This window comes from Nymphalis io, chromosome 9 (assembly GCF_905147045.1).
Source record: "Nymphalis io chromosome 9, ilAglIoxx1.1, whole genome shotgun sequence".
NCBI classification, from domain to species: Eukaryota; Metazoa; Arthropoda; class Insecta; order Lepidoptera; family Nymphalidae; genus Nymphalis; species Nymphalis io.
The window spans coordinates 2,584,326-2,599,895 of record NC_065896.1 but is presented as its reverse complement, the minus strand read 5'-3'; the positions used below and the strand labels follow the sequence as shown (position 1 = coordinate 2,599,895).

General features: G+C 32.6%; 3 protein-coding genes across 4 annotated transcripts; 2 read left to right on the top strand and 1 right to left on the bottom strand.

Annotated features, from left to right (window-relative positions):
- Positions 1–72: 72 nt before the first annotated feature.
- Positions 73–1,140, top strand: LOC126770460 (putative ATP synthase subunit f, mitochondrial). The gene is made up of 4 exons (XM_050489839.1): positions 73–250; positions 321–419; positions 532–648; positions 992–1,140. The coding sequence occupies exons 1-4, from the start codon at positions 172–174 to the stop codon at positions 1,018–1,020; spliced, it is 324 nt and encodes a 107-aa protein (XP_050345796.1). The 5' UTR covers positions 73–171; the 3' UTR covers positions 1,021–1,140.
- Positions 1,141–2,074: 934 nt separating this feature from the next.
- LOC126770457 (mesencephalic astrocyte-derived neurotrophic factor homolog) lies at positions 2,075–3,161 on the bottom strand. Its single transcript, XM_050489836.1, has 2 exons — positions 2,492–3,161; positions 2,075–2,251 (listed from the first exon to the last, which is right to left on the bottom strand). The coding sequence occupies exon 1, from the start codon at positions 3,031–3,033 to the stop codon at positions 2,512–2,514; it is 522 nt and encodes a 173-aa protein (XP_050345793.1). The 5' UTR covers positions 3,034–3,161; the 3' UTR covers positions 2,075–2,251; positions 2,492–2,511.
- Positions 3,162–4,949: 1,788 nt separating this feature from the next.
- On the top strand, positions 4,950–14,130 carry LOC126770444 (dynein axonemal assembly factor 5). Of its 2 annotated transcripts, none has more exons than XM_050489819.1 (12): positions 4,950–5,683; positions 5,768–5,951; positions 6,139–6,356; positions 6,613–6,770; positions 7,770–7,973; positions 8,290–8,440; positions 9,302–9,466; positions 10,155–10,346; positions 11,140–11,255; positions 11,810–12,002; positions 13,047–13,238; positions 13,708–14,130. In XM_050489819.1, exons 1-12 carry the CDS (start codon positions 5,047–5,049, stop codon positions 13,836–13,838), a joined length of 2,541 nt encoding a protein of 846 aa, XP_050345776.1. In that variant the 5' UTR covers positions 4,950–5,046; the 3' UTR covers positions 13,839–14,130. The 2 variants fall into 2 exon arrangements, with proteins under 2 accessions (XP_050345776.1, XP_050345777.1); XM_050489820.1 differs by having other exon boundaries at positions 5,666–5,683; positions 5,752–5,951.
- Positions 14,131–15,570: the final 1,440 nt, after the last annotated feature.

The window sequence follows — 15,570 nt, the reverse complement described above, 5'->3', positions numbered from 1 at the left end:
TACGACAATTTCATTTAACTAGTTTTGAAGAAATTTATTTAAATAGTATAACATCTATAGACAAAGTCTATCTATTTGTCAATTGTCATAATCACATCTGTGCAGTCAAATTAGGAATACTGCAATACATTTTTCCACGATAAATCGAATTCGGTTTACACCCGAATAACGATGGCTTTCGGTGATTATCCTAAAGAATACAATCCAAGCGTCCATGGGCCTTACGATCCGGCCCGGTTTTATGGAAAGCGTAAGTATTAAATTAAATAATATTTCTTTGCGTACTTAATGTCGATTATGTAATTTTGTCTTGTTTTCAGCTGATACTCCTTTCGGACAACTTAAGTTGAATGAAGTAGGAGCATGGTTTGGTCGTCGGAGCAAGACTCCTTCAGCATTTATGGGAGCTTGCAGTAGAGGTATTAATTATATATTTTTTATATTTTGATAATTTCAAGGTTATAAATTTTATTCTTCCATACCATCGTAATGCACATTGGTATGATATTAATTGATAGTACTTTGTTTAAGCTTGGTGGAGGTGGCAACATAAGTATGTTCAGCCCAAGAGAGTCGGTATTGCTCCATTTTTCCAGCTGCTAGTTGGATCAATGACTTTCTTCTATGTTATCAACTACGGCAAAATGAGTAAGTAATATATTTTGAATTTTATACTGCCTAAGACTACATCATAGTATACTAAAAAAAAATGAAATAATTATTTATCATTGAAAAAATCACTGCCTGCCTACTATATGTCGATTGAAGTACCTGCGAGATATTTTTATCCAGCTGACTGAAATTTAACTTAAAGTTGTATCCTTGGCCTCTATATGAAAGCTTCAGTTACGCCATATTCGCATTGTTAATAATGCTTAAATTAATTTGTTTAAATATTTTTTTTATAAAGCATAGTAAACAACTTACAACAAGTGTTTTTAATGATATTTGTGTTTTATGTGATGTAACTTATATATTTTTTTTATTTCAGAGCACCACAGGAACTACAAGTACCACTAAACTATTAAACAACAATATTATGCCATGCAATATTTGTTATATTTATGTTTAAATTAAAGAATGTGCATGAAGGAAATCTAGGATGCTAATATTAAAAACAATAAAATTAGATTCAAACTATTTTTTCTTTTAAACCTGAACCACTACTGATCAAATTTTAAATGCTAAAATAAAGAATTTTACCATCAAATTTTATTTTATTGAAACATTTCTGCAAAGTAATGAACTGTTATGAAAAATTTTGCAAAAAAAAATGTTTTCCGGCTTAGAACGACCCAGATTTCACAGGAGCATACTGTTAAGGTTTCTAGTGGCTTATCAAAAGTATATTCTACTGTTAAGTGACTGACACTGCCAAAAACGAATGATGTGACTGTCGTCTCAATCATCGATTTTATTGGACATTAGAATAGTGTTTCCTGAGGAACAAATTAAATTAGTGGTTTTTCAATGAATCTGGAAAAAAACCTTCCCTCATTATAATATTATGTGATAAATTACATTAAAAATTTATCGAAGTTCTGTTTTAATTGTATATTTAACCAAATAATAATTTCCAATCATTATTTGCAGTACATAGGTATGCAACCGATTATAATATTATACCCAAGAAAAAACACAATACAACACAATTACCTCATGTTATACCAAATGAATATCATCAGTAATTTTATTATTTAGATGTTGCAACTATCTTTTTATAAAGTTCTTAACTACATATTTAAACCTAACAGTCTTTTTTGGTATTAAGGCTTATTTGCCTTTTTTAATCCAGATAAAATGTATTTAATTTAATGACTTATCAATCTTTAGTAATATAAATGTGAAAGTGATACAAATAAGAATATACAAATTGTATTATTATGATTTCACATCTTAATGACTTAAACAAACATTGTTGAATTTTCACACTTTGTCAGGGATACAAAAAACGTCATAAGCCCCTTCACACATGGGTGAAAGCTAGTATACCTACAAAGTAAAAAATAAATAGAAAAAAGGTATTAAAAATACAATACATTTTTTTTTTTTGGGATTGAATAAAACAAAGGTATATGAAAAAAATATTTACTTAGTTTTATTGGTAATTTATGCTACCATAAATGCATACAACACTCATGCATACACCCACAGAATCACGTCTTATGCAATAATTTATTATTCACTTGGACTTCCTATGCTGATTTACACACCCAAATGAGGTATCACATGTCCAAAACTGTTTATTACTCTGAAACAATAAATAATAATAAAACAAAATTATATTTATGATCACTAATATATATCCACATATACTAATTTCAATTAATTATGAATATATCATATGATGTAATGATGATGAAAAAATATGTATAAATACTTCTGTATGATAAAAATCAATATAGTGAAAAATTGTAAATCTACTTTTAATTTCCACTTAAATTACTGGGATTCTTTGAAAGACAAAAACAGATTTAATATTGAATCTTACCTATAAATTGAATTGTCCTACTACAAGTCAGATCTACCCATGTACTGAGGTTTAAGTTCCTCTATTCTTTTGATAAAATCAGTTTTTTCAATACATCCATCACAGACTTCATCCCAATCATTCAAAATTTTTTTAAGGTCTCGAACCTTCAATTTCTTAAGATCAACATTGTTCAAGTCAATTTGCTTATCGAATCTAAGGTCACAAATTTGAGCATCTTTTTTTCTCAGTTTTTCACAGATTTTATCAGAAGGCATGGACCAACTGAGGGGTTTCGAAAGTTCGCCGAGTATACCGGTCGCCGATTCTTCTAATCCTCCTAAATAGTAACAAAACCGATTCTCCTTATTCTTTGAACCTTTACAAAATTTCTTGAACTCAACTTCGATACGTTTTGGTTCCTTTTTAACGTCATCTGATAACGTGGCTGCAAATTTATCAATAGTTTTCACACAGACTTCGCATTCGCCTTCTTTTAATGCTAAAACTGTTTGTAGAACTCCTACAAAGAGTAATGAATAAAATACACTGAATTTATTCATTGTAAAAAAAAATTACAACTCAAAATATTAAATACAACTTTCACAAAATGCAAGGTAGTAAAATAGTAAAATTAAACTGATGTGATATGCCAGAAGACTCGTCCATTCATTTAAAGACGTTGACAGCTTTACTTGGCGACTTATGATTGGTGCACGTTTTCGTGTTACGAATAAGTTTCATTTCATGCACACATATAATACGATTTTTATTAACTCGTATATGTATTTTTAGCTGAATGTTAACTAATATTATATATTTATTGTACACAAGTCATTATATGTGTATAAATAACAACAAAAATACGTATGTTCTTACAACTTTTGATAGACGGTTGTCGATTTTGATGAATAAAGATTAAACGGAACCTTGAAATATTTCTTATAATAATTCAGTTATTTTAATTTGTAATATTTAGCCATTTCATAGCTTAGCCTTGACCAACAGACAGAGAGACAGACAAAAATTTCAAAAATACTTGTTTAGGTTTCGCAAATAGCCTTTAATTAAAAGAAGCAGTTATTTTGAAATCACAGCATACACTTCAATTTTATTTATATGTATAGATATATAGATAAATGAAAAAGGGTTACTTAATAGCTATAACTATTAACCAATGTTTTCTTTATCATTTAATACTTATATTAGATAAGAAGGGTTGTAATTTTATTTTATTACTTACTGCTGCTTTACCTAATTGCAACTATATGTAGCATATTCACGTGTAAATCATGCCAAATATATCGTTGTTTTAGCAAATGGAAATACTACACCATATATATAGTATATAAGGAAGTATTACAATAATTTAGTATATTTATTTATATTACTAGAAAAATATATATAATATAATTAATATATATTAATATAATTAGACTAGTATCTTAAAGGTTGTGTGTTGTTAATATGAGTTATGTTCACGCTTTATCACAGCTAAAATATGATATAATTAAAATATTTTGACCTTTTTACCCCGTTTAAAACAACACTTTTTTGTTTATCCCTCGTAAGTGTTTATAGTATAGTTGACATTTAGGACAGAAGAGGCAACTACTACTTCATTTTATTACAGTATAACGAAAGTAATCAAAAAAGTAGATATAGTTAGTGAGTGAGTCTGTCAAGTAACTCAGTGTATCCCAGTGCATCCTGTTCTCAATTAATCAAATTTAATCTCTAATTTTGATTGACGATTACACATCGTACTTGTAATCGTTAATTATTAATCTGATTACATTTTGCCCAAGCCTGACTTTATTTCACTCAATTACCCACTGCACGTCGAGATCAAAATGAAACCTCACCCTTATTGTTATAAGCCCGCATGTATGAATATTTACCAATTTTCATCATTTTTAACAAGCGCTAGTCAACATACTAGATTAAAAACGATAAAATTATTTGATCTGAAATCACTTGATCCATTTAAAATGAAGAATGTACAAATTACAATGAAAGGATAAACCAAAGAACTGGAAACATGTCTTGAAAGCTCAAGCCTACTTAGCCTGGTAGTAAATCCAGGATTGCCTGTCATTAGCGATAAGTACGATACGATACTATTTCAAGTATTGAAACAAAAACAAAACGCCCATATATAATAACGATAACAAACGAGTATGGATGGCAACTGAATCCAGATCAAAACGTGGTATAGCGGACTGTGGACAGACATAAACCGCAATGGCTGCGACTGAACTGTGGTCTCTCTCCTCTCGAATGAATTCGGGTGAACAATGTACAAAATATTTATAATAATCTTTAGCCCAAAGTTACATCGTCAACGCTTTCATAAAAATTTGTACAATAATTATTATGGATGGGTGTTTAGGATTTCCAATTAGATATGTTATCATTTACAGTTCGTTTTAATATTGACATTTGACATTGTGTTGTCATGGTAACATGTATTTGTTTGTCAATACCTCATTAATTTTCGAATTGAAAAGTTCATTTCATTTATTTAGTTGCTAAATATAAAAGAGAGATAGGACTATATTGAAATTGTCAAAAAAATGACGGAAATAAAACCAATACTACAGGATAATCCTAGAGGCGCATTAGAACCATATATAACCACACTTCAAAGCGACTCGAAAATTGCACGAAGGCAGGCATTAATAAAAATCAATGAAGAGATTTTTGAAAATCCGTTGAATGAGGATTGCGATCTGATAGTTGTTTTTTCGGAAATTTATGCTTATGTATTAAAAAGTTTCTCAGATGCTTCTGAATCGTGCAGGGAGAAAGCAATATTAATCATGTCCAATTTTATAGACAAGTTGCCATTGAATGATTATTATTTAACCTATATACTCCCTGTAATTGTGCGCCGTATCGGCTCTGCAGAGACCATAGAAGATGCAGAAGAGATTCGATTAGTTTTAATTGAACTTGTTCATAAGATATTGGAAAAATACAAAGGAACATGTCTTCTTGGGCCCTTTATGAATGATTTTACAAGTATTCTAACTAAAACTTGTACCGATACGTTTCCTAAAGTAAAGTTGGAAGCATCTGAATGTATAATAATGCTTACAAAAATTCTACAGAGAGATTTTCATTTCCAATCTGAGAGTTATGTTAAGCCTTTGTTATCAAATTTTGCTCATCAACACTTTAGAGTGCGTGTTGGAGCTATTAAAGCTATTGGTATAGTATATTTAATACTTCATTTGATTATGAAATATTTATTATTAAAAAAAAATCATGTCATGTAGTAATTTTATTCAATAGGAGCTGTTGTTATGGCGGGCAATGTAAAATGTTTTGAGCTATCTATCACTCCCCTGGCCGAGAAACTTTTTGATGAGAATACTCAAGTGAGACTGCAAGTTACTATGGAAGTTGGTAACTGGATGGTATCTTATAAAGATCGTTATTCCTTTTGGCATCGCATGATACCTTTGCTGCTAACCAGGTTTGTGTTAGATGGGTAATATAATTAATGTATTATATATATATATATATATATATATATATATATATTATTTATATATTTATAATATAACTATAAATATAAATAAATAATAAAGTAAATGTACAGCAGTAACTTAGTTAACTTTGCAATTTCCTATCTATCAATAATTATTGTAATTATATTCCAGTTTGAGTGATGTCATGACTGTTATTAGAGAGACTGCAAGTAAATTATGGAATGACATAGGCCTACAGTATTTGGATGAGAATGAAGAGGAGCTGAAAAAGAAAACTGATTTCCTTAAGGACATACCAACACATTACCCTGATGTTAAACGTCCTAATCTTGGATGTAGAACCTTGGTCCAGAGCAATATTGGAAAGATAGTCCCAGCTATATGTCGAGGTAAGTTAGTGCATGTTGTGTTGGAACTACTACTATTTTAGTATATCCTTAAATATTAATTTCTGGAGTTTCATTATGTTAATTAAAATTAAATTAATTTAATTCAGATTTTTATTATTGTAATTTTTGTCTTTTTACTATTTATTTGTATTTATGATCATTGTTTGGTCGAAATAAATGATTTTATTATTATTATTATGTGTAACATCTCCATCACTTTACGTAACCTGTGAGCTTATGTATATATAAACAATAGAGATGGAGGGCTGGCAAGCCGACGCACGACTGCGCTGTGCTCAGTTGTTGTGCTGGCTGGTGCTTTGCGCGGAGGGGGGCAGTACGCAGCATGCATGCACAGTGTTGCGCGTGCTGCATCGTGGGGCCGCAGACGACGATCAGAGGGTCGTACTTGAAGTGAGTAGCAAAAATACTTAAGGACCTGGGAGGTAAAATATCTATATGATTTCTAAAAAATTTAATAGACACAACTAGAAACCATGAGCTAAAGCAATTTTATATTTTATAATTTTTTGACGACTGGCACTTGGAATTTCTTAGTTTTCAGGATAATTTTTATCATCAGAGACAGACATAAGCAAATAATTTAGAAGCCATACATACACACACATTTGTAGGGTTGTAACTTTAAAAAATCAACCTTTATTGACTGTGACTGTACCATATAAATTCACATTGATCTTAACTGTAATCGCTATCTATATGTAACATGAACAAATCATATCCCGATTGACACATGAGTTTTCGATCTACCGTCGGATATAGCGGCCAATGTATTCAGTCAATTAAACCCAGGGATTTCCTCAGTCCCTGTATCCAGCGACGAGCTCCGCATCACTTTAGGAGATTTTTTTTTTTTTTATATAATAGGAAGGCGGACGAGCATATGGGCCACCTGATGGTAAGTGGTCACCAACGCTCTTAGACATTGGCATTGTAAGAAATGTCAACCATCGCTTACATATCCAATGCGCCACCAACCTTGGGAACTAAGATTTTATGTCCCTTGTGCCTGTAATTACACTGGCTCACTCACCCTTCAAACCGGAACACAACAATATCAAGTATTGCTGTTTTGCGGTAGAATATCTGATGAGTGGGTGGTACCTACCCAGACGAGCTTGCACTAAGCCCTACCACCAGTAAACCTTAAAACCTTTAGATAGGATACCTTTTTTCAGAAAGTGGATATTTATGAGTTATTAAGATTATTGTTTATCGCATTTCTTGTTTCTGGATAGTGTGTAAGTGTTTCGGGCAAGATGACATACCAAGCAGTAGGTCTCAGCTTGCGGATGATTATGATAATTATGACTATATTTATAGTGTTTGAAAATATTATCAAATGTGGGACAATTTGCTTGTCAATAAAACAAGTACAATTATAATTTGCAGGTAAAACGTGCATCTGAATTATTTGGATACTTCATGACACCGGACACTTGGTGGCCCCTCGTCGAAGGCGAGGTGGATTCGTGGAGCGCTCTCTTCATAATCGCCAATATTTTGAAAGGATCCCGGGCAGAATTGGTTAAGGAGAAAGTTATGTTTGAGTTGTGTAAGGAATTGGCAGATCCTGACAGGTGTCGGGTCAGGAAGGTGAGGGACATTCTCTTCCTACATTAATTTTCTAAATTACATGACATTTTAATATGCTAAGAATGATTTTTTTTTTTTATTTAAAAAGTAAATTCAAAATTTGGATGCTATATATAGTGTCAGTGTCAGCTTGCCAAATAAATCATATCGAGGCTGTCATATCATATAAACCATTTATTCTAATTATTATTAATTAAAAAAAAAAAGAGTAGAGAGTATAAATTCAGTCTATATATTTTGTAGGATCGAATGCTCTCAATGTATTTTGTAATAAAATTATTTATGTTTTTGCTTAAAATTTTATTTTAAATTTCAGCCAAAATATCAGACGAACTTGATCTTCGTTACCGAAGCGTTAATGGACCTTTGTAAAGACGACTGCAAGTCAGTAGCCGAACAGCTATTTATTATAAACTTCACCGTGTATGCGATGCCTTGCGATGATAAAATACAATTGATGGCATTATGTAAGTATATAATACTCAGAAGGTAATTATTATATTGAGCACCAAGTTTTATTTAAATTCGCTAAATCGAATAATTGATTGGCTCGAGGCGTGAGAACACGTTTTAGACATAATCAGTGTCAGATAAATTTTGTAGACCAATAATAGATGTTTGAAAATGTTCACGGATTTCGACTGCCGAATGCCGATGCTTAAAGGTTCATAGAATTATGGCTAGGTTTATTTTATACGATTGTGACGTAGAAGTTAATTCCTGTAAAATATACTCGATATGTTATTATGATATATTTCTGTTAAAAAACATTTTTCCATACACAAAGTCTCTAATCTGATCAACTATTCGAAATATGGAACAAAAACTCCTGTATGAAGTTAACTAATATATCACTGTGTGAAAAGTACAAATATTTATGTACTTACTTACTATTCTCGCGGATTAGGATTTTTAGAGATTTAAAAAAAAATCATAAATAAGGTTGATAGTTTTTTTTGTAAAAATGATTAATACTCTATTGTTTAAATCAATCAGAAACAACACGATACTTTAAAAAGCTTTGCTTATTGTCTATGGCATAGCATTAAATGTTTAGACGGGCCGGTTGGCGTGGTTGGTAGATACTTGCCTTTCACGCCGAAGTTTGGGGATTCGATTCCCACCCAGGACAGACCTGAGTCCTGAATCTGGGTGTAATTATCTATATAAGTATGTATTTACAAAAGAAAAATAGTATATGTAGTATATTAATTGACTGGTTTCCATAGCACAAGCTTTGTACAAGCTTAATTTGGGATCAGATCGTCTTGTGTGAAAAATGTCCCAGGATATCATTATTATTATTATTAAAAAATGTTTTATTTCAGCAAACTTGGATAAACTTCGCTGCATTGAAAAATGTGGAAGTACAATCGTTTCTCTATACGAGAAGCATATTCAGCGTGTGTTAGCCGACATCACCAGCGACGCCTCCACCTGGAACCTTCTCACCCCGGACCGTTGTCTGCTGGAGTGCGTGATGTTGCACGCTGGTGCGTTACTTATAATTTAAAAAACGTACTTAAGGAATTACAAGTTATAATTCCTTTGTCCTCTTCTCCTCTATATAACTTATTTTAAATATACATTTTAAAGCTTTGATTTTTTTTAAGTTGTAACATCGATTTCTGTTAATTCGTTCAAAGACAATATTGTCGGGAATATTCCCATTGCTTATATCCCATTACTACTGTTGGATATGGTTTGTCTTACGTTAGATGTCTTGTTAGATATGATTTTTTTATTAACACTTTGTTAGTCCTCAAGGTCCACACTGAACATGAACTCGATGTGCTTAATAGTAAGAGCCGCGTCGTATTAAAGGAACATTTGCATTTCAAATCTAAAGTTGGCACTTCACAGTAAAAGGAAATTACTATATATTTAGCGTCCAGCAGTGAATTAGATTAAAAGAAAAACAATAATTCAGATTAGCGCGACTTTTTGTATCAGTCAGTTGCACGATAAAATAATCTCCCAATTTAAACATTTGGATTCCCATTTGAAGGATATTTTTTAGATCGTTATTTTTCGAACGTTATTTTGACTTTAACAGTGAGACTATATATTTATAATGATTTTTATTTTATTCAAATTTAAAATAGTAACAGATTATAAAAAATGATCATGTCATACCCACAACAAAAGTAAGTTAATTGGTTTTATATGTTATTGAAACAGGTTCGGCGATGGGAACCCAGCTGCACCTCATCGCTCCTCTTTTAAAGGAATGCCTCGCTCCGCCGAAACTGGATCCGGAAGTGAAGTTGAAAATTTTCACCGCGCTCTCGACCGTGCTGCTGCAACGACAGACCAACTTCAGTAAATGCGATCAGGACAAGTTGGAAGCATTTTTGAAGATTGTTATTGATGGTATGTGCCTTTAATTTCATTTACTATATAATATATTATAAAAGCTTTAGTGTTTCTCCTGTTTTCTATAAAATACAGCCCAAACTAGGTTGCCCTTAGTACAGGGCAACCTAGTTTGGGGTCCTGTCTCCCACATATAACTGTATTTATATATGTATATATAAAAAAAATCTAAACATTATTGTCTGTGGGAGAGAATAAATAAATTTATTATATATTATAATTATTTCGTCTTTACGTTAATGGTGTTAATTAAGTTTGCGTAATTAATAATTGGCGTTTTAGGTGGTAGGGCTTTGTGCATGCCCGCCTAGGTAGGTGCCACCCACTCATAAGATATTCTACCACTAAACAGCAAAACTTATTATTGTTGCGTTCCGATGTGAAGGGTGAGTGAGCCAGTGTAACTGCAGGCACAAGGGACATAACATTTTCGTTTCCAAGGTTAGTTTGAGGCAATGGTTAAATTTTTTTACATCGCTAATGTCTATGGACATTGGTGACCACCTCACATCAGGCCATTTGCTCGTCCGATTATACCTATAACATAAGAAAATGTTATATGGTATGACATATCTCCATCTTGGAAGCGATATCGGCAACATTACTTTTAAGAGCAATAGTCTAACTGTCATTTATGTCGAGTCTGTGAAGTTAGAATTTTGCAATTGATTTTTAACTAACATCATGATGAGTGACTTGATATTTAGAATAAAGCTAAGGATTAAATGACAATCCAAAAAAAATGAATACATTTCCACGGTTTGCCGTACACCGGTACTTAACATTGCAGAAGTGATTCTGCCAAACCTCGTCTGGTCCCCGGGTAGGACGGCGGAGGCCATCCGCACGGCGGGCGCGGCGTGCCTGTGCGCCGCGCTGCAGGACGCGGGGCCCCACACGGACGAGGTACACTCATGCTCGTTATATTAGACCGTTCATCAAATATTTCTAGCTAGTATCAGCCTGTGGTTTCGCCTGCGTGCTAGGGGCAGAGCGGCAGGTTTTATGTAAAAAAGTACCCTTGAAGTTCACTCATGCTTTATACTAAATTTTATCTATATCGGTTCAGTGGTAAAGCGTAACGGACAGACAGGCAGAGTTACTTACGCATTTAGAATATTAGTATAGTTTAAAAGATTTATCACATCAAACCGGTTCGGAATTAGCAAGAAACTTAGTAGTTTTTACTCTCTTTCACGCTTTTAATTATGAGTCAAAGAAATGCAATGAAATGTATGCATATCCTACTTGGAAATTAACAAATACTGACTCTACGCTTTTTATCATTTATATAATCTTGTGTTGAGTATCCCATATACATATATGGACTATATCGTATGAGATATTAATTTCATAAGAAATTTCATTCAAGGAGTCTCTTATAATATTTTATATTATCATTTGAATCTTAAAAGACACTCGCTTAATTTAATTAATACAAAATAATTAACTCGTTTCAGAAAATAGATTTGTTCCCAAACGAAGAGTCTCTGGTGCCTTTCCTAGACCAATTGGTCCCGTTGCTCGTGAGCCTGACGGACGACAACTCGTCGCTGACCAGACAACACGCGTTGCGCGCTATCCGCTGCCTCGTCACGTTGGCGCGTCCGCGAAATCGCTTCACCGCTGAAATACTACATAAACTATATTTTGGTAAGACAAAGAAAACTAGCTCAGTTCGTTTCGCCGGTTATTTCAAGTCTAGAGTATTTTTTTACACCAGTTGTAGTTTTTACTTTACAGTAACAGCCTGTGAATGTCTCACTGCTGAGGAGTTAGTTTGGAGCTTATTCCACCACGCTGCTCCAATGCGGAAAATACATATATGGCAGAATTTCAGTTTTTACTTTGATTATGAATAAGTGTAGTGCTACTGCAGCGCATAAATAAATTTGTTTTTTTTTTTTTTTTTTTAAATAAAATAACAAAAATTAATTTGAAACTATCCAATGAGTGAAATGACTGATGTGGAAAAATAAAAATATGCTAGCATTTTATGTATTTATCGGGTTGTGTTTTGTTTCGTCTGTTTGTTTCAAGCCGGTTTCGACCGCTTATAACTGGTATGATAGACGTGGACTGACGTCTCTAATACTATTTGCCTGAGAACTATAAAATCTACATAACAAAATACACGGACTATGACAGAACACACCCATACGAGTGTGTTTTGCCGTTTGTATAGTTTGTGATGACAGTGGTCACTAGTCGTGAGCCAAGCATTTGTATGAATTTTATTGCCGAAATCAAAATCTTTCCTCATCTCAGAAGCCTTTTTTTTAACGCTGGAGAAACGCCTTACCTTAGTGGGGGGATATGTGGGGCTCGCCGGTGTCCAAGGCGTCGAGCGCGCCCCGAACATCGAAAAACCAGCGGTACCCTTTCCGTCTTAACGAGGAGCGCCACGGGATCGCTTTCGCATGCTGCGTGGCGCAAAGTCTCAGAACCCTTGCACTAGCTTATTGATTGACAATTTAACACTGTTTCGGAAGAAATACCTCAGCAAAAAATGGTGAAATTGTCTATAGTATTAAAGGCGAGCTGATTGCCTTGACATCATCCGCATCAACGTTTTTCCTTAAATCCCGTTATTTATATATCCTTGTCCGGCTCCCAGACTACTTCTATGATACTTTTGTTTTTTATAATATCACTATACACATACGAATTATAACATAATTACTTAAAATATTTCAGTGGTGATCAAACGACTCGACGATAGCAGTGACAAGGTTCGATCCTACGCCGTCCAAACGCTGTGCACGCTGTTCGAGTCTCGTCCGGAGCTCTACGACGCCGCCGTGTTCGGAGCTCACATCGACGCTTCGTACAGCGCTTTGCTCATACACCTCGACGATAACGACGAAACATTTCAGAAGGAAGTGCTGGGTAAGAGATATCTGCCCATAGCATACACCTTATCTATATCCAACTACGTAATGTAGAAACTTCTGTCTGTCTTTCATCAGAAAAAAAATCTGTTAACATAATTATTATTTTTTAAATAAAAGAGGATAAGGTTTCTCTTTCTTTTCAAAATTGTTTTGCCCTTCATTTTTAGTATTATTACACTTTAAACTTATAATATATACACACTAACTAACTACATTATAAATGGAGTATTTAAGGACGTCTGTAAAGTTTCAAGTACAGATGACGCATCAAACTTTGCGCATTGTTTAAAAAAGTACTATAATTATTTAGTGGCATAGATTAAAAAGTGGTTATCAGTTTAATTAATGTATACTAGTTTATTGCTATAAATTTAACTTATATGATTTTTTATAAGATACTAAATTAATTTATTAATTATTCTTCATATTATTTTATATCTAAATGAGATATTTTTTTGTTTCAGATGCACTAATAACATTAAGTGATATAGACCCTCAACTATTGTTGAAGAAGGTTAAATCAAATATACATTTATATAGAAATAAAGCAGCTTACGAGCGACTTACTCGACACATTGAACAAAATATGCAATAAATAATTATCTAGTCAATATTATTATTATTATTATTGTTCATAATATTGGTGCACACTACGTTTTATACAATCTCTATTTGAACTGAAGGACTTGGATCCCTTTTTCATACGTAGTGTTTCATTCAAGACGTGTTTAGGACCTGTCGTTATAATAGTAGACCAATGAAAAGAGATTGTTTAAAACAAACGTCACAGCACAGAGTGCCTAAAAGCTTAAGTTTATTTTTATTTTAACTTGAAAATTGGTTGCATTAATGTTATGTTTAAATATTATTTAAGTAATAAAGAAATATTAAAAATGTATAAACTCGTATTTTTATGGTTACCCATTTCGTAAAATGCGATATAAATTATTAATAACTTAAGGTCTATGACGCTCTACTTATCGAATAATATTTGCTTGTGACTGCTGGTAGGGCTTTGTGCAAGCTCGTCTGGGTAGGTACCACCCACTCATCAGATATTCTACCGCAAAACAGCAATACTTGATATTGTTGTGTTCCGGTTTGAAGGGTGAGTGAGCCAGTGTAATTACAGGCACAAGGGACATAAAATCTTAGTTCCCAAGGTTGGTGGCGCATTGGCTATAAGCGATGGTTGACATTTCTTACAATGCCAATGTCTAAGGGCGTTTGGTGACCACTTACCATCAGGTGGCCCATATGCTCGTCCGCCTTCCTATTCTATAAAAAAAAAGAAAAAAAAAGGAGGTATTTATTTATAATGTTGTTCTAGATGTCTACTGTAGTATTACATAGTTTCTACTCATCATCATTAAACACTTCAACATATAAAAACGATTGATCTCTTATTATGTGTCATCTCTCTTATACGTGACATTGGAAAAATATTAATTTGCACTCAACTAGCGTAGATATACACCAGAAAAAAAAATGGCTGTATGTAATTAAAAAAAAAATGAAACGTTAAACACTGATATCCAGGTGAAAAAAGTAAATCCACTGTTAAAATAGAACGGTTCAATTTGGTAACTCTGGTTTTAGTTTACAGTTGCAGAATTTAGTTTGTTCATAATCATTGATTAAGATTGTATGTAATTTGCTAAAAAAAGTTTCTCTGTCTACGAAACAAATATTTACTTCTTCATGGCAAGGTCTGGATGACATTAGTCACGAATGGACTGATATATTGATATATTGCACTTTTCGTCAGTTCGACCGACATCACTAATCTTGATCACAGGTACTTTCTATTGTCTTGTAAATTATTTATTTAATCTTTGACTTGACTTAAAACTTTTGAACTTATTTCCTGAGTACGTGAATGCTTGACAACAATTTTATTATGCAAGCCACCTAAACTGCAATGAAGATGAAATTTTAGAAAATTTAGATATTTAAACTATATACTTACACTATTTCATATGCTCAAAATTCTTTAATAAAGTATAACGATGGAAGGAAATAATTTGATGTATTTACAAGTTATTTCAAAGTTCAGAATAAATCATTTGTTAGTTTTATTTATTTTATCGACTACTTTATAAAGATGTTAAACTTTAGATTGAGCTTAAAATAATAGCTGGATAGTTGATAATTAGAATATATTCAAAAGGGGAAATTATTTAAATTTTCAATAGTAGTGTAATCTACTTAGTATATGATAATTTGTATATTTCTTTCAAATATGAATTTCTTTCAAATATGGATGGAACTTATTTGAATAAAATTTTATTTAGGTTAGAATAAAAAAAATTAGAATTTGATATTTT